General features: G+C 47.3%; 1 protein-coding gene across 1 annotated transcript in view; it reads left to right on the top strand.

Annotated features, from left to right (window-relative positions):
- Window positions 1-10094: 10094 nt before the first annotated feature.
- Window positions 10095-25834, top strand: part of PLEKHD1 (pleckstrin homology and coiled-coil domain containing D1) — a 90580-nt gene continuing 74840 nt past the window's right edge. Inside the window, exons 1-2 of the mRNA XM_075329872.1 lie at window positions 10095-10579; window positions 10737-10830. Of these exons, the coding sequence (XP_075185987.1) occupies window positions 10095-10579; window positions 10737-10830 (579 nt within the window). The remainder of the gene's footprint in view (window positions 10580-10736; window positions 10831-25834) is intronic.

Raw genomic sequence — 25834 nt, 5'->3', positions numbered from 1 at the left:
GCTCCTGTCAGGAGAGTGTGCAGCCGTGCCGGATGATGTGATGTGAGACTCGCGCGAGATACGCGCAAGTGTGACTCCGGCCTTTGGTCAAGTCTGGCCGGTTTTGTAAAACATCAGTCTGGAGTTCTTTAATAATATCAGTACAGGGTGCGGTCCCCTTCTTAGTGAGCCGGGCATTTCATCTAGTGCCTCCAATGGCTGTGTGCCTATAGTCGGGACGCAGCCACTCTCTGCCCTTATTCAGATTGATGTCTGTTGACACATGGTGCGGTTTTAATATTAGAGAGTGTAGGTGCTGTCCCAACTGGGTACACCTTGTCGCGGTGGGGTGGCTTTATGCTTTTTTGATCAAAAATAGTGTTTACTAAGTACCCTGTGTTTATTTATATGCATTATGCTTTTAATCAGTTACAGGAGGATATATGTTTATATTATTTTCCTCTTTGGTTTTATCATTTCTGCTCAGAATGAATCGACTTTCATCAGTGAACAGCGCTGAGGCCACCGGTCCCTCGTCCAGCGTAGATAACTCCTGTGCCTGGTGGTGTGGTTTGGTACCTTGCAGGTTGTCCAGCACACAGACCACGCTGATGTAAACCGTTTTGAAAGGTCTGACGTCACACTTGGGTGCTTTTCACCTCCCTTATATGTGCCTGGAGTTGTGTGGCATTCATAATCCAGTTCCAAAGGGCATTGTTCACAATGAATCAGTAATCAGTGTGTCCAACTCTCTGCCTTTCTGTGACTCTTCTGTGACGCCCTGGAAAAACCAGGTAGTCACACAGATTAGGCCCCCGCATAAAACCGCTCCCACACGCCGGAGAACCGACCCGGAAACCGTGCACAAAAGGGGGTACTTGGACCCTGAAGCCAGGACCGGCACCAACGGCCTAGCTAATTAACCAATTGAGGGCAGGATTTTAGGTCCTGTCCCAACCTAAGTCCCGAAAAGTAGACAACCACCCACCGAGAGGGATAGGGCATCCGCCAGGGCCCGGTAGATCCCACGGGTCAGCGTCTGACGGGCACGGCTCCTAACCAAAGGACCGGGAGCGGACTCCTGTGTCACACACTGGGACGTCTATCATAGAAAACACAAAGTGCAGAGGAAAGGGGAATTGACCACCGGCCCGGGTGTGGGACCAGAAATACACCCCCGGCCTCGGCAGCCGGCCACCATCACCTTGGTTTACCAAAGGACTTGTGTGATTTATTCAACTGTGAGTAATATTCCTGGTCTGACCGGGTGCACCGGCCCCTGCCTTTATCATCCCCTGCAGAGAGACATTGGGCCCCGGGGCATCTATCCCTACCCACGGAGGGGTTAACATCCAGCTGCCAGCCTATCGTCCCTGGGAGCCCCACAGCAGCAGCAGTGGTGCTACATCACACCACACACCGTGGGTGGCGTCACAGACAGATTTCCACAACACCCGTACAAATACGTCCCCTTTTTATTCGAAGTGTCCGCGTGACCTCCGGGTCCGGTAGAGTCCCTCGAGCCATACCACAGATCCGGATCCGAGCAGCACGGCTGCTGGCATGGGGGCGGCACACTTCCAGTCTCTCTGTATCTATGCTGCAACCTGCTGATGACACTCTGTGACACTCTAAAGCTCAATGGCCACTTCCTTCTGAGAACATCCTGCTTGAAGCCTTGCAATGGCGCGGTACTGCTGATCAATTGTTAGGTCTTGGTCTCATGAAGTCAACATGTGAACAGTGTGATGAGGACTGGACGCATAAATACCAATTCTAATTGAACCCCAAAGTTTATTGGGCGATTTATGGGTCAAACACCTGTTGTGAATTTTGCCATTAGGCTCCTTAATAGAGAACAGCAAGTTGTGCAAAAAGGAAACATTGAACAATTGGACACAACATGTCACCATGGTTTTATGCTATTGTTTTGTTTGTTTCTTTTTTTAATAGAAAAAGTCAACGGCAGCGGAATCTCATTTTATAACATCCAGGTGTTTCTGGTTTTAGAGGTTTTACATTTTTTTTTTTCTGTTTTCAGTAAGCAGTAAAAAAAACCCCTGGTAATAACAAATAAAACATCTCAGATTGGACAGGAAGGGGTTAATCCCGCGCTGCCGATGGACAATGAAGACAGAGGATGAAGAATCCTGGAGTGTGATTTATTTGTCTATACGTTTCGGAGGATCCAGACATCACGATTGTCCTGATGGAGTCTGGATCCTCCGAAACACAATGACAAATAAGTCACACTCCAGCATTATTCATCTTCTGATTTCATTGTCCATCGGCAGCGCAGGATTAACCCCTTCCTTACCAATCTCAGATGCCGGGCTCAGTGGTGGACTGCAGCAGCCGATCTAAGCCTTTGTAGTGGTTGTACTTAACACAACTACATCAGGTGAGCGCCATTCCTTTGTCACTGTAGCTTAGTGTTTAGCACTGTACAGTGAGCAGCACGGTGGCTCATTGGTTAGCACTGTACAGTGAGAAGCACGGTGGCTCATTGGTTAGCACTGTACAGTGGGCAGCACGGTGGCTCAGTAGATAGCACTGTACAGTGGGCAGCGCAGTGGCTCAGTAGATAGCACTGTACAGTGAGCAGCACGGTGGCTCATTGGTTAGCACTGTACAGTGAGAAGCACGGTGGCTCATTGGTTAGCACTGTACAGTGGGCAGCACGGTGGCTCAGTGATTAGCACTGTACAGTGAGAAGCACGGTGGCTCAGTAGATAGCACTGTACAGTGGGCAGCGCAGTGGCTCAGTAGATAGCACTGTACAGTGGGCAGCGCAGTGGCTCAGTAGATAGCACTGTACAGTGGGCAGCACGGTGGCTCAGTAGATAGCACTGTACAGTGGGCAGCGCGGTGGCTCAGTGGTGAGCACTGTACAGTGGGCAGCACGGTGGCTCAGTGGTGAGCACTGTACAGAGGGCAGCACGGTGGCTCAGTGGTTAGCACTGTAAGTGGGCATCATGGTGGCTCAGTGGTTAGCACTGTACAGTGGGCAGCATGTTGGCTCAGTGGTTAGCACTGTACAGTGGGCAGAACAGTGGCTCAGTGGTTAGAACTGTACAGTGAACAGCATGGTGGCTCAGTAGTTAGCACTTACAGTGGGCAGCATGGTGGCTCAGTGATTAGCACTGTACAGTGAGCAGCATGGTGGCTCAGTAGTTAGCACTGTACAGTGGGCAGCACGGTGGCTTAGTGGTTAGCACTGTACAGTGAGCAGCATGGTGGCTCAGTGGTTAGCCCTGTTACTTTGCAGCACTGGGGTCCTGTGTACAAATCCCACCAAGAACATCTGCAAGGAGTTTGTATGTTCTCCCCGTGTTTGCGGGGGTTTCCTCCGGGGTCTCTGTTTCCCTTCCACACTCCATAGACATCATGATTGGGAGCTTAGATTGTGGGGACAGTGATGCCGATGTCTGTAAAGCGCTATGGAATATGGTGGACCCGTAGAAGTGCTGTTAAGCACGAAACGGCCGTCGTCCTAAGGACACCCGCATCCAGCTCTCCTCTTGCCTTTTATGTGCACTTCTGGAACTAATAAAATAATCTATTTTTCTGGAAATCGGATGGTATGTGCCGTTAATTCTCTATATTCCATAGTATAATAAATAGCCTTTGGGTGATCAACTAATCAGCTGACAGCCTTAGTGAACATGCATGGGCACCTTTAGTGAGGAAGCACGAGGTTTATCACCAGTGATGCTACTGTCGCGGGCGGAGGAGGGGACGCAGCGCTCTCCCACTGCTCGGGTCCAGCCGCTGCTGCTGCTGCCGCTGCTCGGTGGTGGCTCGAGCAATGGGCCGGATCCCGGGGACTCGAGCGGCGCTCCTCGCCCGTGAGTGAAAGGGGGTTGATTGGTGGTGGGGATTTGGTTATTATGGGGAGAGAAGGTATGCACACCAGTGACTATGTAAGGGGAATACATGAAATAGCAGAAACTGCTGTGTGAATGCTGACTTGAAAAATCCAATAGCTATATGTAAGAGTGAATATGTGAAAAATGGAATCTGCATTACTGCCATGAACATATGAATCAAGAGAAATTTAGCTACTGAATTGATCAATGCAATAGAGCCCCAACACTACGCCAAAGTATTTCTCTACGTTGGGGTCCCTAGCTTGTGTGTGTCCTCTCATGCAGTTAAGCTGTTTTTTTTAGGTTTTTGCACCCAGTTCAGACTTAGAATGGTGTTCCAAACGTTATTCCTATTTGTTAGTATTTTTTCGTTTGTGAACCCTCCCCAACCACACCTATTGCCAATCCATATCATACGCATAAATAGCCTGGGTCTCAGCTTCCCATACACGGTAGGTTTTTTAACTGCATGAGAGGACACACACAAGCTAGGGACCCCAACGTAGAGGAATACTTTGGCGTAGTGTTGGGGCTCTATTGCATTGATCAATTCAGTAGCTAAATTTCTCTTGATTCATATGTTCATGGCAGTAATGCAGATTCCATTTTTCCCATATTCACTCTTGCATATAGCTATTGGATTTTTCAAGTCAGTATTCACACAGCAGTTTCTGCTATTTCATGTATTCCCCTTACATAGTCACTGGTGTGCATACCTTATCTCCCCATAGTGATGTTTTTTTTAGGTTTTTGCACCCAGTTCGGACTTAGAATGGTGTTCCAAACGTTATTCCTATGGGATTTGGTTATTGTCCGTGACGCCACCCACGGTTGTGGTGATTTTGGTGACACCACCGCTGCTCTGTATGGGGATCCCGGGAGCGGTGACAGGGAGCAGCTGAGTTGTTAGTTCTCCCCTCCGTGGGTAGGGGATTGATTGTCCCGGGGCCCGGTGATGGGGGTAAGGATGGGTGTTGGCAGGCGGGTTGCGGGGCCTGGTGAGGTGCAGGGACGCGGGGGCAGCGCTGTGCCGCACGGCACGGTGGTACTCACTCAGCCTGAGACGATGATACAGTTCTCGGTAAAACACACGGCTGGAAAGACGTGTCCCACGGACGGCTGCTGATGCTTTTCCCCGGTAGGTTAACGGTGACTGTCCTTTCCCTGCACCTGAGTACTGCTGTTGGTTCCAATGGGTTCCCACCGGTAACCCGCTCCCCGGCTTGGATATGGGCCGGAGGAGCCCCCTTTTTGCCCGCAGGCGCTGGCCCTGAGGAACTGATGCCTTGGCGGTGGCGGTGTCCCTCTCACTCGGTTGGACTGTTGCCTTCAATCAGGACTTAGTTGTTTGGAAACCCAGGAGGTCTCCTTCACTGACGGATTTGGCAAATTCACGGCGACTCCAAGCCTTGCCGGGGTCCGAAAGGCCCCTGCCAATGGTGCTGGCTTCTCCTTGTGTTCCGGTCCGGTACCGCCGGGCCACCGCCCGTCCACGGTCCTTACGGCAACTCCGATAGGCCACTCCTGCAGACTGTCACTGCCGTCTGCTAACCATGCTGTCTCTGTCCGGGCCACACACCCGGATGCTGTCAGATAGTTGCTCTACTACCACTTTGCTCCTCACACTTTCACTGTCCAAACTAATCTACTTTCTTTTCGCCCCTCCAGGACTGTGAACTCCTCGGTGGGCGGGACCAACCGCCTGGCCCATCCCCTGGTGTGGACATCAGCCCCTGGAGGAAGGCAACAAGGGTTTTTGGGTCTAGCTTAGATGTGCCTAACCGGGGTGTAGGGTGTGGTGGTGTAATTACCTGTGACCCCTGGCTTGTCCAGGGCGTCACATTACTGTACCTACTTTATCACTATCATAAATTGGTGTCACTCTCATGAACTGGGGCTAAAAACTCCCCTCCTTCTACCAAAATAACCATACACTGCTCCATTATAATAATGGATCTTTAAATAGTAATAGCATGCTGCCAAAGAATCAAACTTAAAGGCCTGTCATAATCTGTCATAAGGTTTTTCCCACCTAATCTGAGACCCTGATTCCAGCAATGTGTGACTAACTGAGCTGCTTGCTGTACTTTTGATAAAATCCCTGTTTTATCAGCAGGAGATTATCACTAGTGCATCAGTAAACCTGCTGCCATATACATGAGCTCTGTATAACCCCACCCGTCCACTGATTTGTTCCTTCGCACAATGTACACAGAAAGCGGCCAATCAGTGGTGTGGGCGGGGTTATACAGAGGTCAGCATTCAGTGAAGTGGTAGATCTGCAGCAGATAAAACAGGGATTTTATAAAAACTGCAGCAAGCAGGCAAATTAAGGAATGTGAGAAATAGACTGGAGAGACAAAAGAAATGCAAAGTGGTCTTATCTAGGATATAAATAATACCCAATGTATTAAAAAGGCTCACCTCATGTAGTTGTGAGAGTCACAACTACTATACAGACATGTGGATAATCAGGATAGGAGCATGAATGGGTGAAAGCCGAGCAAGTAACAGCTCCAGAATAGGAATTATGATGTTTATTCTCAACGCATTTCTGAGAGTGAATCTCCTTCATCAGGAGAGAATGTGATTTAGTCCTGATGAAGGAGATTTAACCTCCTATACTGATTAGTTAAAGGAGTTGTCCAACATAAACTCAAACATTCTTTTCAAGCTAATCTGTGCACAGTTGTTATATAAAACAGGCCTACATTTTTTTTTGCTTTCTAACTTTTGTTCCTCTTGAATTTTCCCTATATTCTCTGCAGACACTTTATTTACTTGCAGCTCAACCAAACATGACATCTTCCTATGCCAAACCTCCCAGTCCGAGCTGGCACCGCCCAGCCTCACTGTCCAGCCCCGCCCTCTGCACATTCATTGGCTGTCAGTATTCTGCCCACCACTGACCTCTCATCACTACAGAACTGGAAGTAACAGCCCCACATAAGGCTCTGCACCTCCCAGACGGCGCTCTGCACCCCCCCATACAGCTCTCTGCACCCCCACACGGCGCTCCGCGCCTTCCACATGGAGCTCTGCACCCACCCCCCCATACAGCTCTCTGCACCCCCCACACAGCGCTCTGCACCCTCCACACGGCACTCTGCACCCCCCACATAGAGCTCTGCACCCCCCCACACAGCGCTCTGCACCCCCCCACATAGGGCTCTGCACCCCCCACATGGCGCTCTGCACCTTCCACACGGAGCTCTGCACCCCCCCATACAGCTCTCTGCACCCCCCCACACAGCTCTCTGCACTCCCCAACATAGGGCTCTGCACCCCCACACGGTGCTCTGCACCTTCCACACGGAGCTCTGCACCCCCATACAGCTCTCTGCACCACCCGATACGGCGCTCTGCACCCTCCACATGGCGCTCTGCACCCCCCTCACAGCGCTCTGCACTCCCCCACATAGGGCTCTGCACCCCACACACAGCACTCTGCACCCCCCCACATAGGGCTCTGCACCCCCCAAACGACGCTCTGCACCCCCCACAGAGCGCTCTGCACCCCACCACATAGGGCTCTGCACCCCCGCCACACAGCACTCTGCACCCCACACACAGCGCTCTGCACCCCACCACATAGGGCTCTGCACCCCCAACACAGAGCTCTGCACCCCACCACATAGGGTTCTGCACCCCCCACACAGCGCTCTGCACCCCACCACATAGGGCTCTGCACCCCCCACACAGCGCTCTGCACCCCACCACATAGGGGTCTGCAACCCCACCCACACACACACAGCACTCTGCAACCCATTATAGCATTATACGCCCCCACTGTGTAGGGAATAAATACATACCTCTCCTTGGTCCCCGCTGCTGCTCCTCGTTCGCCCGCTGTCTGTGCTCTGCCCATATCAGCACAGTAGTGACGTCACCACTGCACTGAACTGTCAGAGAGTACAGACAGCGGGACAGTGATGAGAAGCAGCGCAGCGCTCCCTCTCATCTGTGATGCCAATACATTTGCACGTGCGATCCTGAGCAGGGGTCTGATGCTGGCAGTGGCACATCGGCAACCGCCGCCAGGCCCCTCCCCTCAGCTCACGGGTCCCACAGCAGTGGCGTGAGAGGGTGCGGGGGAAGGGGGGCAGTGACTCCGGCGCAGTGTACATGCCCAGCAGGGCAGCTACATGACGTCGGCTGTGATGCCCGTCTACAAGGCGAGCATAAGCTCCCGCCCCTGTCGACGTGACATCACAGGAAGCAGCAAAATCCCGGCAGAAGCGGTCACATGACCTCACTCAGCCGGGGGAGAGGGGCTGACAGCGGGGCACGTAGGTAGTTGTCATCTACTTACCTGCCCCAATGTAGCCCAATAGTGAAATAAACAAAAATAAGCAAAATAAGCCGGATAACCCCTTTAAGAAATGTGATAACACCATTTTTTACCTGCTTAGTTTAACGTCTGCTCTAACACTTTTTACTGCGCCGTCATTCTTTCTTACTTGTATACAGAGCGAGTGGCTCCAAGCAGAAGGTTCCTGAAGGATCGTCCGGTCACTTCTGGCAACTGCTTTGCATTTTAGAAGCCTGAAGCGAGTACAAGAAGTAGAAAAAGCCTGATCATTTGCACAGCAAGTCGTTCTGGCATGTCAAGCATGGGTTCATTCTTTTTGGTGTTTCTTTAGTGCACATACCACATGTTACAGAGACATCTCGGGAGATCAAGCAGGCATCCCACCACTGCCACCAGTTTGTGACGGACACAGCCGGGGGGGTCACACAGATATCCCACCGCTGCCACCGATCTGTCACAAGCAGCACTCTGCTGCCCCCAACTGTCAGGAAAATATTGAATGTCGATGAATGGACAAGGCCACAGCTGTTTCCACTACTAGGCCAATTATTGGGACGCTAATAGTGAGGGTAAAATTTATACACAACTGATTCCAACATTTTTTTTTTTACCAATCTCTGATTTTTTTTTCACCACCTAAATAAAAAAGAAAACACTATACGTTTGGTGTCTATGAACTCATAGTGACCTGAGGAATTATACAGTCAAGTCAGTTTAATCGTATAGTGAACATGGTAAATAAAAAAAACTATACATGTTTGGTGTCTATGAAGTCATAGTGACCTGAGGAATTATACAGTCAAGTCAGTTTAATCATATAGTGAACATGGTAAATAAAAAGAACTATACATCTTTGGTGTCTATGAACTCGTAGACACCTGAGGAATTATACTGTCAAGTTAGTTTAATCGTATAATGAACATGGTAAATAAAAAACTATACATGTTTGGTGTCTACGAACTCGTAGTGACCTGAGGAATTATACTGTCAAGTTAGTTTAATCGTATAATGAACATGGTAAATAAAAAACTATACATGTTTGGTGTCTATGAACTCATAGTGACCTGAGGAATTATACAGTCAAGTCAGTTTAATCGTATAGTGAACATGGTAAATAAAAAGAACTATACATGTTTGGTGTTTATGAACTCGTAGTGACCTGAGGAATTATACAGTCAAGTTAGTTTAATCGTATAATGAACATGGTAAATAAAAAACTATACATGTTTGGTGTCTACGAACTCGTAGTGACCTGAGGAATTATACTGTCAAGTTAGTTTAATCGTATAGTGAACATGGTAAATAAAAAAACTAAAAACTAAATAGAATTTGTGGAATTACAGTTTTTGTTTTGGTATTTCAACCCACTTGGATTTTTTTTTCAGTTTTCCAGATAGATTGAATGATGTCTTTCAAAAGCACAATTCGTTCTTCAAAATAACAAGTCCTCATATGGCTATGTGGATGGAAGAAGGGGGCGGATAAAACAAAAGAACCGAAATGGTAAAAATCGCTCTGGGGTGAAGGGGTTTACTGTATACCATGATATTTATGCATGGTTTCTTATGTACAAGCTTCGTACTCCTTTGGCAAACTTCCTAATATTACACAAGACATAAACATACAGTGCGTGCCAAGTGCAAGGTCAGATTACAGAAATGACCGTCTTGTACAATCCAAACTTTACCCCTTGCCGAGGGATTTTTTTTTTCCCCTGAGAGAATAACCTAAAGATTGCTGCTTTACAGGTTCTACCGGCTGCAGATTGACCCTCCTGCCCACCGGGAGTAAACGATGAGCCCGGATAAACCCCGAAAAGTCAGGACATCAATGCAGAAGTGACTTGGATATGGTGACCGGAGGGAATGTGGTGACAGATGCACTCTCCCCTTCTAGATGATTGCTCGCTCCTGGCTTTTTGTGTCATTAGACAAATGATCAGCGATGGCCATGAACTTTCATTTACTGAGGGATGTATTGACTCAGCAGAGCAGCTATTGATTGAGAGTGGAACCTTCCCATCATTCTCTCCCGTCCCGTCCGCCTCCCACCGGTTCATGAGTCTAATTATTGTTTTCTTACATAATAACACCCGCAGTGCACTCGTTTTTAATTCCATTTCATCCATCCTTTTATTCCGTCAATCCTCCCGTTATTCGCCCTCCCTCCTCTTTTGTCTGTATCCTCTCCCCCCCTCCTCCTTTCCTGGCAGGCCACAACATCCGATTGTCCTCTGGCAGCCTTTAGTTAGGACCACGCCTGGAGGAAAGATGTTCACCTCTAAATCAAGCTCCGTTTCTCCATCCCCATCAATGGAGCAGACGGACACGGATAATCTGGATATCAGGACCAAGGTGCAGCTGCAGGGCGTGCTGTGGAAAAGACCTTTTGGGAGACAATCGGCTAAATGGTCCAAGCGGTAAGATAAGTTATGGGATACAGCACTGACCATTGTACTACAAAGCCTACCCTCATAGTATAAACCGCAAATGCTATCACATTGATACGCAGCCCCATTTTGACTAGTTTTGGCGCTAGATCAGTCATGTAAGAGGCACATTTTCCACTTCTTACAGGTTTTTTATAATAAAGGACAGCTTTCTGCTTTATTACGCTGAGAATGAAAGACGCAACTTTGAAAGCAACAGATATTTTAATATCCACCCCAAGGTCAGTACCGGCATCAGCTAAATGAGCTGTAATCTCACTAATTTATTATGTCGTCTCATTAATGGGAATTAATCATCATTGACGTTAATAAGGGCTGAGGCTGTAGAATGACAGCTCTGAAGATCTCGCTAACTAAATGCAGAAATAGTCTCACTATCTAGGATGCATCACTTTCATTTTTCATGTTTTGTAGTCATTATTACCTTGTGATGTCGATATATCAAGGTGAACGGTATAAGATGTAAGGATGGACAGACTAATTGGGGAGGCTTGACTTAGTTTTTAAAGGGAATCTGTCACCAGGTTTTTTTCCACCTAATCTGAAAGCAACATAACCTAGGGGCTGAGATCCTGATTCCAGCGATGTGTCACTTACTGGGCTGCTTAGTGTAGTTTTGATAAAATCACTGATTAATCAGCAGTAGATTATCTTTAGAGGACTACTTGGTGTGCTGCAAGGTAGTCCAGTGTATTCATGAGCTCTGTATAACTGCTGTGTATAACTGCTCTGTATAACTGATCTGTATAACTGCTCTGTATAACTGCTATATCTGTATAACTGATATGTATAACTGATATGTATAACTGCTAGATCTGTATAACTGATATGTATAACTGCTAGATCTGTATGACTGCTAGATCTGTATGACTGCTAGATCTGTATAACTGCTATATATAACTGCTAGATCTGTATAACTGATATGTATAACTGCTGTGTATAACTGCTCTGTATATTTGATCTGTATAACTGCTCTGTATAACTGCTATATCTGTATAACTGATATGTATAACTGCTAGATCTGTATAACTGCTCTGTATAACTGCTAGATCTGTATGACTGCTAGATCTGTATAACTGCTCTGTATAACTGCTAGATCTGTATAACTGATATGTATAACTGCTAGATCTGTATGACTGCTAGATCTTTATAACTGCTAGAGCTGTATAACTGCTAGATCTGTATGACTGCTAGATCTGTATAACTGATCTGTATAACTGCTAGATCTGTATGACTGATATGTATAACTGCTAGAGCTGTATAACTGCTCTGTATAACCGCTCTGTATAACTGCTCTGTATAACTGCTAGATCTGTATGACTGCTAGATCTGTATAACTGATATGTATAACTGATATGTATAACTGCTAGATCTGTATAACTGATCTGTATAACTGCTAGATCTGTATAACTGCTCTGTATAACTGCTAGATCTGTATAACTGATCTGTATAACTGCTAGATCTGTATAACTGCTCTGTATAACTGCTAGATCTGTATAACTGCTCTGTATAACTGCTAGATCTGTATAACTGATATGTATAACTGCTAGATCTGTATAACTGCTCTGTATAACTGCTAGATCTGTATAACTGCTCTGTATAACTGCTAGATCTGTATGACTGCTAGATCTGTATGACTGATCTGTATAACTGCTAGATCTGTATAACTGCTAGATCTGTATGACTGATCTGTATAACTGCTAGATCTGTATAACTGCTAGATCTGTATAACTGCTCTGTATAACTGCTAGAGCTGTATAACTGCTCTGTATAACTGCTAGAGCTGTATAACTGCTCTGTATAACCGCTCTGTATAACTGCTCTGTATAACTGCTAGATCTGTATGACTGCTAGATCTGTATAACTGATATGTATAACTGATCTGTATAACTGCTAGATCTGTATAACTGCTAGATCTGTATAACTGCTCTGTATAACTGCTAGAGCTGTATAACTGCTCTGTATAACTGCTAGAGCTGTATAACTGCTCTGTATAACCGCTCTGTATAACTGCTCTGTATAACTGCTAGATCTGTATGACTGCTAGATCTGTATAACTGATATGTATAACTGATCTGTATAACTGCTAGATCTGTATAACTGCTAGATCTGTATAACTGATCTGTATAACAGCTAGATCTGTATGACTGCTAGATCTGTATAACTGATCTGTATAACAGCTAGATCTGTATAACTGCTAGATCTGTATGACTGATCTGTATAACTGCTAGATCTGTATAACTGCTAGATCTGTATAACTGCTCTGTGTGGCACCCCAGGGTTGCCACAGTAACAACACAAAGGGTTAACTCCCCACACACAACACCAAGACCTCCTGGCCAGAAGGGGGAGACCAAGCTGCTTCCCTGTACATTCTGCTGGGGGGGAGGAAATGGTCAGAAGTAGTTTCAGTTTGGAAGTTCAGTGCAGAGCACTGAGGAGACAGGATCTCTGCAGGTTGGAAGCTGGCTTTAGCTCACCTCAGGATCCACTGACCAATTCCAGGCCTAGCTGAGGGTCTGAGGAAAGGAGAAAGCGTACACAAAGGAACATTCCTGGGAGACAGAGCATTGCTGAGATCATCCCAGTGGAGCACACAAAACGGATGCTGGATCCGAGACTGCAGGTTACATACTGCACAGTTACCACCAGAGAAGTGAAGATTCCAGATCTTTCACCTGTACCACAGACACAAGCAACAAACGCAGAGTTCAGGAACATACTAGGAAGGACTCGAGTTGCCTGTCAGGTCGGTACCTAGGAGCAGAACAGAGCAGAGCCAGCTGCATAGTTCATACCGCAGCAGGGCCACAGACACACAGTGCAGGCAAGGAAGCCAAAACGGCCCGGCTGGGTGGGAGAAACCCTGAACCCCTCACAGACTCCGTGGACAGTACTCTGCTGAATACCATCATCAGTAAAGGACAAAGAAACTGCAAAACCGTGAGTCTGCCTGTTTATTGTGCTCGTGTCCTGCACTCCCCCCATAGACTAACACACTGCCCCGGGGAAAAGGCTCTACCCGTGGGGAGCCGTCCCATCTCAAGCTGCCTTCCATCACCCCGGAGGTTCTGCAGCAGCGGTGGTCATCTCTGATCACATTCCACGGGTGGCGTCACGAACATAACCCCCCTTTTTATTGTGGAACCAGGGAGCACAGACCGGGTCACGACACCGTGATCCCCTTTCCAGAAGCGACCCCTTGGCCCGGTTCTGGGTATCCCCTTAACCCCTGGCGACACAACTTTGGCGTCACGAACAGGATCCGGACTGGACCCGGCTGCAACCCGGGTGACGTGCGCCTGTAAAGACTTATTGCATAGCATAAAAGACTTGCACTGTGAATTGTTGCAACAAAGAACGGACTTTAAACTTTGCAAACATACCTGGAAAAATCCAAAAACATCATTGGTAAAATTTTCCAGGCGCCATCTTTAATCACGCCATTACCTGCTACGCGCGGGAAAACATCGCGCCTAAACTAAGACTCCGCCCACCGCTTGCTGAGGAGGTGCGCTCGGTGCTGCGACCCGAACGAAAACGCAGAAAAGTGTCCCAGGCTTGCTGTCAAGAAGACTGGTGAAATTAACTAAGGGGGCGCAAAGATGTCGCAGCAGGGAGACGCTGTTGTACCCGGCGGTGCAGCGGCACCTATCATGCCGTTCCTGATGCCGTACACCCCGGGTGCAGTGTGGCTGCCGCAGTACTCAGGTGAGCCCAACACACTTAATGACTTTATCGGAAAGCTAAAAATCTACTACAGCATGTACCCCCTGACAGAAGCCCAGCGTGTTGGTATGCTTATGGGACAGTTAACTGGCAATGCCCAGCGGGAGGCTACATCCTGGCCGGACGATGCAAAGGACACTGTAGAGCATATAATAGCTGGACTAAAAGCAGCTTTTGAATCCACTGCTGGCAGCCGGGCTAAAATGAGGTTCTTTGGATGCAAGCAAAAACCTAGAGAGAGCGCAAGAGACTTTGCCTTAAACTTACAGGAGGCGCTCAGAGCACTTAAATTAGCAGAACCTGCCTTAGCCCCTGGAGCAGATAAGCTGCTGATAGACCAATTCCTGGATGGACTCTCATCCCCTTCCCACCGGGGACAACTGAGCATGATGGTGATCCAGGATCCAGGACTAACATTTGCCCAGCTAAAGGATAGAGCCATCCGCCTCCAGCAGGTGGAGGAGCCGCAGGATATAGACTCTGTTCAACACCTTACAGTGGCACCCCAGCAGCCAGTAGTGCCGGTGACATCGGCCATGTCAGCGGCTGCTGCTAACCACCTGGAGCCCATCACTAATGAGGCTCTACATCAAAAGCTTGAAGCCCTTACAGACACTGTTGCTTCCATGGCTAGAATCGTCCAGGAGCTGCGTGGATCCAAGTCTGCACCCAAGATTGAGCTGGCGACCAGCAAGGAGGATGTCCCATGGATGAGGCCTAGGAGATACCAAGCGACGAGAGGACGACCCAGCGACCGCTACCAGCCGGATGGACAACCCATTTGCCGCCGTTGCAATGAGCCAGGTCACTTTGCCCGTGAATGTGCTTTAAATGGGGATCCCCTGGGGAGGCGGGCCGCTCCTCAGGAATGAACTCTCAAGGTCCTTCACCCTGGCACGACAAGTATGTGGGGGGACGTCCAGTCATCCCCATCGTGCTGGATGGCATTCCGCTCAACGCCTTGCTGGACACTGGTTCCCAAATAACATCAATTCCGTATGTCCTTTATAAGAGGTACTGGGCTGATTCAGAAGTTAGCAGTGGTCCATCTAATGTTGCATTGAATATATGGGCTAGCAATGGTGAATTAGTACCACAGGTTGGTTTCAGAGAAATGACCATTAAGATTGGGAGAGTAGAATTGCAGAATCAGGGTATTATCATTGTTGATGTTGACCGACGAGAACGTGAACCAACTATGCTGCTAGGAATGAATGTAATTGAAAATTGTTTTGCAGAGGTAATTACTGTCTTGCAGCAGATCGTCGAGACTGCCAAACCTGGGCAACAGAGACTCCTGCAGAAGGAAATTAAAGCCTTGATGCTGAAGCAGCAGGTAGAAATGTCAGGAGGTGAAATTGGCAGTGCAAGGGTAAGTGACCCAATACCTATTGTAATTCCTCCCAAAACAGAAATGCTGGTCTGGTGTAGAGCCGCAATAGGCATCAGAGGGCGAGACTATCAGGCCCTGGTAGAACCCGTGTACTCAGATAGTAGGCCCACTGTACTGACGGCCAGAGGAATAGTTGAGGTACATCGGGGAAGACTGCCAATACGCCTTCTAAATTGTGGGGAAGATGAGGTCACCCTACCAAAGTATGCTACCATGGCTAAGCTATATACGGTTGATAACAACGCCATCACCACCGTTGAGCCCTTGAAGCCGTCAGGCGGAAGACAATGGCTCAGAGGGAAAGCTGGAGGATTGGTGCCAAAAGCTACATGTAGGTACCAATTCTACACCCTCCCATCAAAAGCATGGAGTATACCGAGTAGTGAAAGAATATGAACAAATATTCAGCAAACACCCATTAGACTTTGGGCAGATCAAAGGGGTAGAGCACACTATACCCACAGGTAACCATCCACCCATAAAGGAGAGGTATAGACCAGTACCACCAGCTCACTACCAATGCGCCAAAGACATGCTCAAAGAAATGAAAGAAGCAGGAGTAATAAGAGACAGTTGTAGCCCCTGGGCAGCCCCACTAGTGCTAGTTAAGAAAAAAGATGGGACCATGAGGATGTGTGTAGACTACAGACGGATCAACCGCATTACACACAAGGATGCATACCCATTACCTAGGATAGAAGAGTCATTGGCTGCATTAAAATCCGCTACTTACTTTTCCACCCTAGATCTGACTAGTGGGTATTGGCAAGTTCCTGTGGCAGAGGCTGATAAGGAGAAGACAGCGTTCACCACACCGATGGGCCTCTGTGAGTTCAATTGTATGCCGTTTGGACTCTGCAACGCGCCTGGTACCTTCCAGCGACTGATGGAGTGCTGCCTAGGACATAAGAACTTCGAAACTGTCCTCTTGTACCTGGATGACGTCATAGTCTACTCCAAGACCTATGAACAGCATCTACAAGACCTGGCAGAAGTGTTTGAAGCCTTATCCGGATACGGCATGAAAATCAAGCCATCCAAGTGTCACCTTCTAAAGCCAAGGGTACAGTACCTGGGACATGTCGTGAGCTCAGAAGGGGTAGCACCAGATCCTGAAAAAGTTACCGTGATCAGAGATTGGCCGAGACCCACCAGCGTGAAAGAGGTGAGGCAATTCCTGGGACTGGTGGGCTACTATAGAAGATTTATAAAAGGGTTCACGAAGCTAGCAGCTCCCCTTCAAGACATCCTGGTAGGACAGTCAAAGAAGTCTGCAGCCCGAAATCCTCCTTTCCAGTGGAGTGATGAGAGAGAAGAGTCCTTTAAGAAGTTGAAGTGGGCACTGACAGGAGAAGAGATCCTGGCATATCCAGATTACCATCAACCCTTCATTTTGTACACGGATGCCAGCAACGTAGGACTGGGAGCAGTATTGTCTCAAAAGCAGGAAGGCAAGGAGAAAGTTATTGCCTTTGCAAGCAGGAAGCTCCGGCCTACAGAAAGAAACCCAGAGAATTACAGCTCCTTCAAGTTAGAACTACTGGCAGTAGTTTGGGCTGTAACAGAGCGTTTCAAACACTACCTGGCAGCTGCAGAATTTACCATCTTTACTGACAACAATCCGTTGACCCACCTGGACTCTGCAAAATTAGGTGCGCTGGAACAGCGATGGATAGCCCGACTGTCAAACTACAACTTTGTCATCAAGTACAGGGCAGGCCACAAGAATGGGAATGCAGATGCCTTATCCCGGATGCCACACTCGGGGGACGTGGAAGAGGAACCGGAGGGACTGGAAGAAATTGAGCTGCCAGCCTTTCACCGTCCTAAGATGGGACAGTATCAACCGAGTGTCTACCAAAAACAACAGCAGGCAACTCTCAACCCATTAGCACACCACGGATGGGCTGACACACAAGACAGCGATCCAGCTGTGAAGCTAGTGAAAGAACTGCTTACACAACAAGGTGCATACCCTAATCAGAATGCCCCAGCTGAGACACAACATCTCTGGAAGGAGAGAGGTAAATTGTTCCTGTACCAAGGGAAGCTCTGTAGAAGGCACACCAATCCAAAAACACACGAGTTGGTCTGGCAGATCATCGTGCCCAAGAGAGACGTCAAGATGGTTCTGGAAGCTTACCACGACGGTGCTGGTCATTTTGGTTGGAAAAAGTTGGAAGTGCTCTTAAGAGAAAGATTCTACTGGGTTGGCATGAGAAAATCAATTGAAGATTGGTGTAGAAAATGCGGACCGTGCAACCTCAGAAGAAAGGATCAACAGAACCAGAGAGCTCCACTCCAGTCCATAGTAACCAAGCAACCACTCGAGCTAGTCACATTAGACCACGTCAAGTTGTCACCAAGCCGGTCCGGCTATGTCTATGCCTTAACCATCGTGGACCATTACTCACGCTTCTTAGTGGTGGTACCCGTGAAAGACCTTACAGCTAGAACAGCAGCTAAAGCATTCCAGACGTACTTTTGCAGACCCCATGGTTACCCAGAACAAGTCCTTGCAGATCAAGGTCCAGCTTTCGAATCACAGATCTTCCAAGAATTCTGCAACATGTATGGCTGTAAAAAGATCCGCACAACAGCATACCATCCCCAAACAAATGGCTTATGTGAGAAGATGAACCATATTGTGATTGACCTGTTGAAGACCTTACCAGAGTCAGAAAGAAATCAATGGCCAGAGAAATTGCCAGACTTGGTGGACTTGTACAATCATGTCCCGGTGAGTTCTACAAACTGCACCCCCGCTTACCTTATGCGTGCAAGGCCCGGTAAACTGCCAATTGATTTAGATATGGGAATTCTGAAGCCAGATGCGGAAGTTCAAGAATCCAATTGGGATACCCTACGTCAGCAGCAGTATCGCAAAGTACAAGAGTGCGTAGAGAAAAGTCTCCAACAAGCTAGGGGAAGACAGGAGAGAACCTTCAACCAGCATGCTCTAGCAACCCCATTGCAACCTGGTGACCAAGTTCTCAAGAGGAAACGGCGCACAAACAAATTGGATAATCAGTGGGAAACCACCCCATATACAGTCTTACCATCCAGTATGGATAATCCCAAAGTGTGTCTCATCAGTAAGGATGAAGGAAGGACATCAGCTGTCGTTTCAAGAGATCAACTCAAACCGTGTCCTGAAACCCTGAAGACACCAGAAGTCACCTTACCCATACAGGTACAACCTGTCAAGAAGGAAGAAGATGTATTCCATACAGTCTTAGGAGATTTCCCAAAAACATGGCCAAATTACTATGGAGCAGTAGTAGTCCCAATGATCGCCTTCCCTCAAGTGGCGGAACCACAATCAGAACCCATACCACAAGAAGTCTCAAGACAAGAAGAACTGGAAGTCGAAACCGTAGAGGAAGAACAGATTCCTGGTCCCAGTGAGCTTGCCAGTCCTACAGTCAATCTCCCATCTTCACAAGTACCAGAAACACCAAATAGGTACACTTCCACTCACACCATTATGCTAAGTACACCCAGTACACCAGCAGTACGCAGGTCACAGCGTAGTACTCAGGGTCAGATACCAGCAAGATATAAAGACTAATGAGGAATTGCATATAAAATGTACATATGTTATAATGTTTATATGAAAAACCGTAACAGTTTAGTGTACAGAAAAGGTGAGAGAAGAGTGGTGTAAGGTGGCAGCACGGAGAGTTACAACTTGATCACATGTTGGTGGCCCGAGGGCCGTGAGGCCTACTGCACTTACGACCAGAGTAGAGACACCTGTAAGAAGCGTTTGGTTGTTTAAATGTTTATATAATTGCAACGTTAAGACCAAAAGCCCAGTACCTACAGAGACTATACTGTATGAACACTTATATATTTTTGAACATTTTGGACTCTTTTTGAGCGTTAAGGTTTTTGTATTTTTTCCTTTTGAGACTCTGTATATATATAATTGTTGTGATAACTTGTTTGTTTGTTTCACAGTCCCGGAGTACTGTTCTTCACTAAGGGGGAATGTGGCACCCCAGGGTTGCCACAGTAACAACACAAAGGGTTAACTCCCCACACACAACACCAAGACCTCCTGGCCAGAAGGGGGAGACCAAGCTGCTTCCCTGTACATTCTGCTGGGGGGGAGGAAATGGTCAGAAGTAGTTTCAGTTTGGAAGTTCAGTGCAGAGCACTGAGGAGACAGGATCTCTGCAGGTTGGAAGCTGGCTTTAGCTCACCTCAGGATCCACTGACCAATTCCAGGCCTAGCTGAGGGTCTGAGGAAAGGAGAAAGCGTACACAAAGGAACATTCCTGGGAGACAGAGCATTGCTGAGATCATCCCAGTGGAGCACACAAAACGGATGCTGGATCCGAGACTGCAGGTTACATACTGCACAGTTACCACCAGAGAAGTGAAGATTCCAGATCTTTCACCTGTACCACAGACACAAGCAACAAACGCAGAGTTCAGAACATACTAGGAAGGACTCGAGTTGCCTGTCAGGTCGGTACCTAGGAGCAGAACAGAGCAGAGCCAGCTGCATAGTTCATACCGCAGCAGGGCCACAGACACACAGTGCAGGCAAGGAAGCCAAAACGGCCCGGCTGGGTGGGAGAAACCCTGAACCCCTCACAGACTCCGTGGACAGTACTCTGCTGAATACCATCATCAGTAAAGGACAAAGAAACTGCAAAACCGTGAGTCTGCCTGTTTATTGTGCTCGTGTCCTGCACTCCCCCCATAGACTAACACACTGCCCCGGGGAAAAGGCTCTACCCGTGGGGAGCCGTCCCATCTCAAGCTGCCTTCCATCACCCCGGAGGTTCTGCAGCAGCGGTGGTCATCTCTGATCACATTCCACGGGTGGCGTCACGAACATAACCCCCCTTTTTATTGTGGAACCAGGGAGCACAGACCGGGTCACGACACCGTGATCCCCTTTCCAGAAGCGACCCCTTGGCCCGGTTCTGGGTATCCCCTTAACCCCTGGCGACACACTCTGTATAACTGCTAGATCTGTATAACTGATCTGTATAACAGCTAGATCTGTATGACTGCTAGATCTGTATGACTGATCTGTATAACTGCTAGATCTGTATAATTGCTAGATCTGTATGACTGATCTGTATAACTGCTAGATCTGTATAACTGCTAGATCTGTATAATTGCTAGATCTGTATAACTGATCTGTATAACAGCTAGATCTGTATAACTGCTAGATCTGTATGACTGATCTGTATAACTGCTAGATCTGTATAACTGATCTGTATAACTGCTAGATCTGTATAACTGCTAGATCTGTATAACTGATCTGTATAACTGCTAGATCTGTATAACTGATCTGTATAACTGCTAGATCTGTATAACTGCTAGATCTGTATAACTGCTAGATCTGTATAACTGCTCTGTATAACTGCTAGATCTGTATAACTGATCTGTATAACAGCTAGATCTGTATAACTGCTAGATCTGTATGACTGATCTGTATAACTGCTAGATCTGTATAACTGCTCTGTATAACTGCTCTGTATAACTGCTAGATCTCTATAACTGCTAGATCTGTATAACTGATCTATATAACTGCTAGATCTCTATAACTGCTCTGTATAACTGCTAGATCTGTATAACTGCTCTGTATAACTGCTAGATCTGTATAACTGATCTGTATAACTGCTAGATCTGTATAACTGCTCTGTATAACTGCTAGATCTGTATAACTGATCTGTATAACTGCTAGATCTGTATAACTGCTCTGTATAACTGCTAGATCTGTATAACTGATATGTATAACTGCTAGATCTCTATAACTGCTCTGTATAACTGCTAGATCTGTATGACTGCTAGATCTGTATAACTGCTCTGTATAACTGCTAGATCTATATAACTGCTAGATCTCTATAACTGCTAGATCTGTATAACTGCTCTGTATAACTGCTAGATCTCTATAACTGCTAGATCTCTATAACTGCTAGATCTGTATAACTGCTAGATCTGTATAACTGATCTATATAACTGCTAGATCTATATAACTGCTAGATCTGTATAACTGCTCTGTATAACTGCTAGATCTCTATAACTGCTAGATCTGTATAACTGCTAGATCTCTATAACTGCTAGATCTGTATAACTGCTAGATCTGTATAACTGATCTATATAACTGCTAGATCTATATAACTGCTAGATCTGTATAACTGCTCTGTATGACTGCTAGATCTCTATAACTGCTAGATCTGTATAACTGCTAGATCTCTATAACTGCTAGATCTGTATAACTGCTAGATCTATATAACTGCTAGATCTGTATAACTGCTCTGTATAACTGCTCTACATAACTGTTAGATCTGCAGCAGAGAAAACACTGATTTTATCAAAATGACAGCAAACAGCCCAGTAAGTGACGCATCGCTGGAATCAGCGTCTCTGTCTCTACATCATGCTTCTCTCAGATGTAGGAGCAAAAACCTGCTGACAGATTCCCTTTAAGGGTTCATACAAATAAATGTCTGTATGTAGTAGTTCACATGAACATTTTTTAGTACAGATCGATGGTCCGTAAAATATATTGTACTTTGATCCCCATTCTGGATCAGCCCCATTATTAGTCAAATGAGTGAGCAAACATTGCATCACATCCGGGTTACCGTTTTGTACGTTGTGCGTTTTTTTTTATTATCCAAACTTTGTTGCTTTTCTTTTTCTGTAAAAAGTTGTTTAGGGACTTCCAGAAGTCCCAGAGAAAGCAGCGTTCTGCCTCTTCCCAGCCACACAATGATTGACAGCTAGTCCTGCATACAGTAAGGTGACGAGACATTAGATGTCTTTTAGGAAGTATTTTTCGTGCAATTCAGATATTGCAACTTTTGGCGTCTACATGCTAGCCCCGACAGGCTACGCCAATGCGCGTGTGGCATGGGTGGGACTTGTTGTGGTCTCACCCGCCTGTCAAACTAATAAATTATGCTGCCAAAGTGGCACTATGCTAGTATGAATAAATCCCCCCTATGTGTGTATACCGAGGAAAGCGATCAGTGTGTGTGCAGGGAAAAAGGACTCACTGGCTTCTACTGGTAGCACAAGAAAGCAAAGACTCGCTGTACTTATGAGCAGGAAAAGTAGTGATATCAGTGTAAGGTACTGTCATAATTCTCATGCTCTATAATTTTCCATATACTCTTTTCAGTGTGGGGGGGGGGGGGGGGGGTTACTCATAATTCGCATTCCTCCAGCACTATATGTGTTAGTGCCTTCTTTCACCTCTGTTCACAGCATGTTTTGGTCTCCAATGTCTTTCCTGCCCGAAACTGAGAGCCTGTCTCTGCATTATGCCTGTATGCAGGTTGACAGACATGTACTCCATCTCACACTCTCAGCCCTTCTTCTTGTACTCCATCTCAAACTCCAGCCCTTCTTCTTGTACTCCATCTCAGACTCCAGCCCTTCTTCTTGTACTCCATCTCACACTCTCAGCCCTTCTTCTTGTACTCCATCTCAGACGCCAGCCCTTCTTCTTGTACTCCATCTCAAACTCCAGCCCTTCTTTTTGTACTCCATCTCAGACTCCCAGCCCTTCTTCTTGTACTCCATCTCAGACTCCCAGCCCTTCTTCTTGTACTCCATCTCACACTCTCAGCCCTTCTTCTTGTACTCCATCTCAGACTCCAGCCCTTCTTCTTGTACTCCATCTCAGACTCCCATCCCTTCTTCTTGTACTCCATCTCACACTCTCAGCCCTTCTTCTTGTACTCCATCTCACACTCTCAGCCCTTCTTCTTGTACTCCATCTCAAACTCCAGCCCTTCTTCTTGTACTCCATCTCAAACTCCAGCCCTTCTTCTTGTACTCCATCTCAGACTCCAGCCCTTCTTCTTGTACTCCATCTCAAACTCCAGCCCTTCTTCTTGTACTCCATCTCAGACTCCAGCCCTTCTTCTTGTACTCCATCTCAAACTCCAGCCCTTCTTCTTGTACTCCATCTCAGACTCCAGCCCTTCTTCTTGTACTCCATCTCACACTCTCAGCCCTTCTTCTTGTACTCCATCTCAGACTCCAGCCCTTCTTCTTGTGCTCCATCTCAGACTCCAGCCCTTCTTCTTGTACTCCATCTCACACTCTCAGCCCTTCTTCTTGTACTCCATCTCAAACTCCAGCCCTTCTTCTTGTACTCCATCTCAAACTCCAGCCCTTCTTCTTGTACTCCATCTCAGACTCCAGCCCTTCTTCTTGTACTCCATCTCAAACTCCAGCCCTTCTTCTTGTACTCCATCTCAGACTCCAGCCCTTCTTCTTGTACTCCATCTCAAACTCCAGCCCTTCTTCTTGTACTCCATCTCAGACTCCAGCCCTTCTTCTTGTACTCCATCTCACACTCTCAGCCCTTCTTCTTGTACTCCATCTCAGACTCCAGCCCTTCTTCTTGTGCTCCATCTCAGACTCCAGCCCTTCTTCTTGTACTCCATCTCACACTCTCAGCCCTTCTTCTTGTACTCCATCTCAAACTCCAGCCCTTCTTCTTGTACTCCATCTCAGACTCCCAGCCCTTCTTCTTGTACTCCATCTCACACTCTCAGCCCTTCTTTTTGTACTCCATCTCAGACTCCCAGCCCTTCTTTTTGTACTCCATCTCAGACTCCAGCCCTTCTTCTTGTACTCCATCTCAGACTCCAGCCCTTCTTCTTGTACTCCATCTCAGACTCCCAGCCCTTCTTCTTGTACTCCATCTCAGACTCCCAGCCCTTCTTCTTGTACTCCATCTCAGACTCCCAGCCCTTCTTCTTGTACTCCATCTCAGACTCCCAGCCCTTCTTTTTGTACTCCATCTCAGACTCCCAGCCCTTCTTCTTGTACTCCATCTCAGACTCCCAGCCCTTCTTCTTGTACTCCATCTCAGACTCCCAGCCCTTCTTTTTGTACTCCATCTCAGACTCCCAGCCCTTCTTTTTGTACTCCATCTCAGACTCCCAGCCCTTCTTCTTGTACTCCATCTCAGACTCCCAGCCCTTCTTTTTGTACTCCATCTCAGACTCCAGCCCTTCTTTTTGTACTCCATCTCAGACTCCCAGCCCTTCTTTTTGTACTCCATCTCAGACTCCCAGCCCTTCTTTTTGTACTCCATCTCAGACTCCCAGCCCTTCTTCTTGTACTCCATCTCAGACTCCCAGCCCTTCTTCTTGTACTCCATCTCAGACTCCCAGCCCTTCTTTTTGTACTCCATCTCAGACTCCAGCCCTTCTTTTTGTACTCCATCTCAGACTCCCAGCCCTTCTTTTTGTACTCCATCTTAGACTCCAGCCCTTCTTCTTGAACTCCATCTCAGACCCCCTGCCCTTCTTTTTGTACTCCATCTCAGACCCCCAGCCCTTCTTCTTGTACTCCATCTCAGACTCCCAGCCCTTCTTCTTGTACTCCATCTCAGACTCCCAGCCCTTCTTTTTGTACTCCATCTCAGACTCCAGCCCTTCTTTTTGTACTCCATCTCAGACTCCCAGCTCTTCTTTTTGTACTCCATCTTAGACTCCAGCCCTTCTTCTTGAACTCCATCTCAGACCCCCTGCCCTTCTTTTTGTACTCCGTCTCAGACTCCAAGCCCTTCTTTTTGTACTCCGTCTCAGACCCCCAGCCCTTCTTCTTGTACTCCATCTCAGACTCCCAACCCTTCTTTTTGTACTCCATCTCAGACTCCCAGCCCTTCTTCTTGTACTCAATCTCAGACTCCAGCCCTTCATTTTGTACTCCATCTTAGACTCCAGCCCTTCTTCTTGTACTCCATCTCAGACTCCAGCCCTTCTTTTTGTACTCCATCTCAGACTCCCATCCCTTCTTTTTGTACTCCATCTCAGACTCCCAGCCCTTCTTCTTGTACTCCATCTCAGACTCCCAGCCCTTCTTCTTGTACTCCATCTCAGACTCCCAGCCCTTCTTCTTGTACTCCATCTCAGACTCCCAGCCCTTCTTCTTGTACTCCATCTCAGACTCCCAGCCCTTCTTCTTGTACTCAATCTCAGACTCCCAGCCCTTTTTCTTGTACTCCATCTTAGACTCCAGCCCTTCTTCTTGTACTCCATCTCAGACTCCAGCCCTTCTTTTTGTACTCCATCTCAGACTCCCAGCCCTTCTTCTTGTACTCAATCTCA

Source organism: Anomaloglossus baeobatrachus, chromosome 12, assembly GCF_048569485.1.
Source record: "Anomaloglossus baeobatrachus isolate aAnoBae1 chromosome 12, aAnoBae1.hap1, whole genome shotgun sequence".
Classification (NCBI taxonomy): Eukaryota; Metazoa; Chordata; class Amphibia; order Anura; family Aromobatidae; genus Anomaloglossus; species Anomaloglossus baeobatrachus.
The sequence above is the reverse complement of the archived record's forward strand: the minus strand, read 5'-3'. Positions and strand labels throughout refer to the sequence as shown.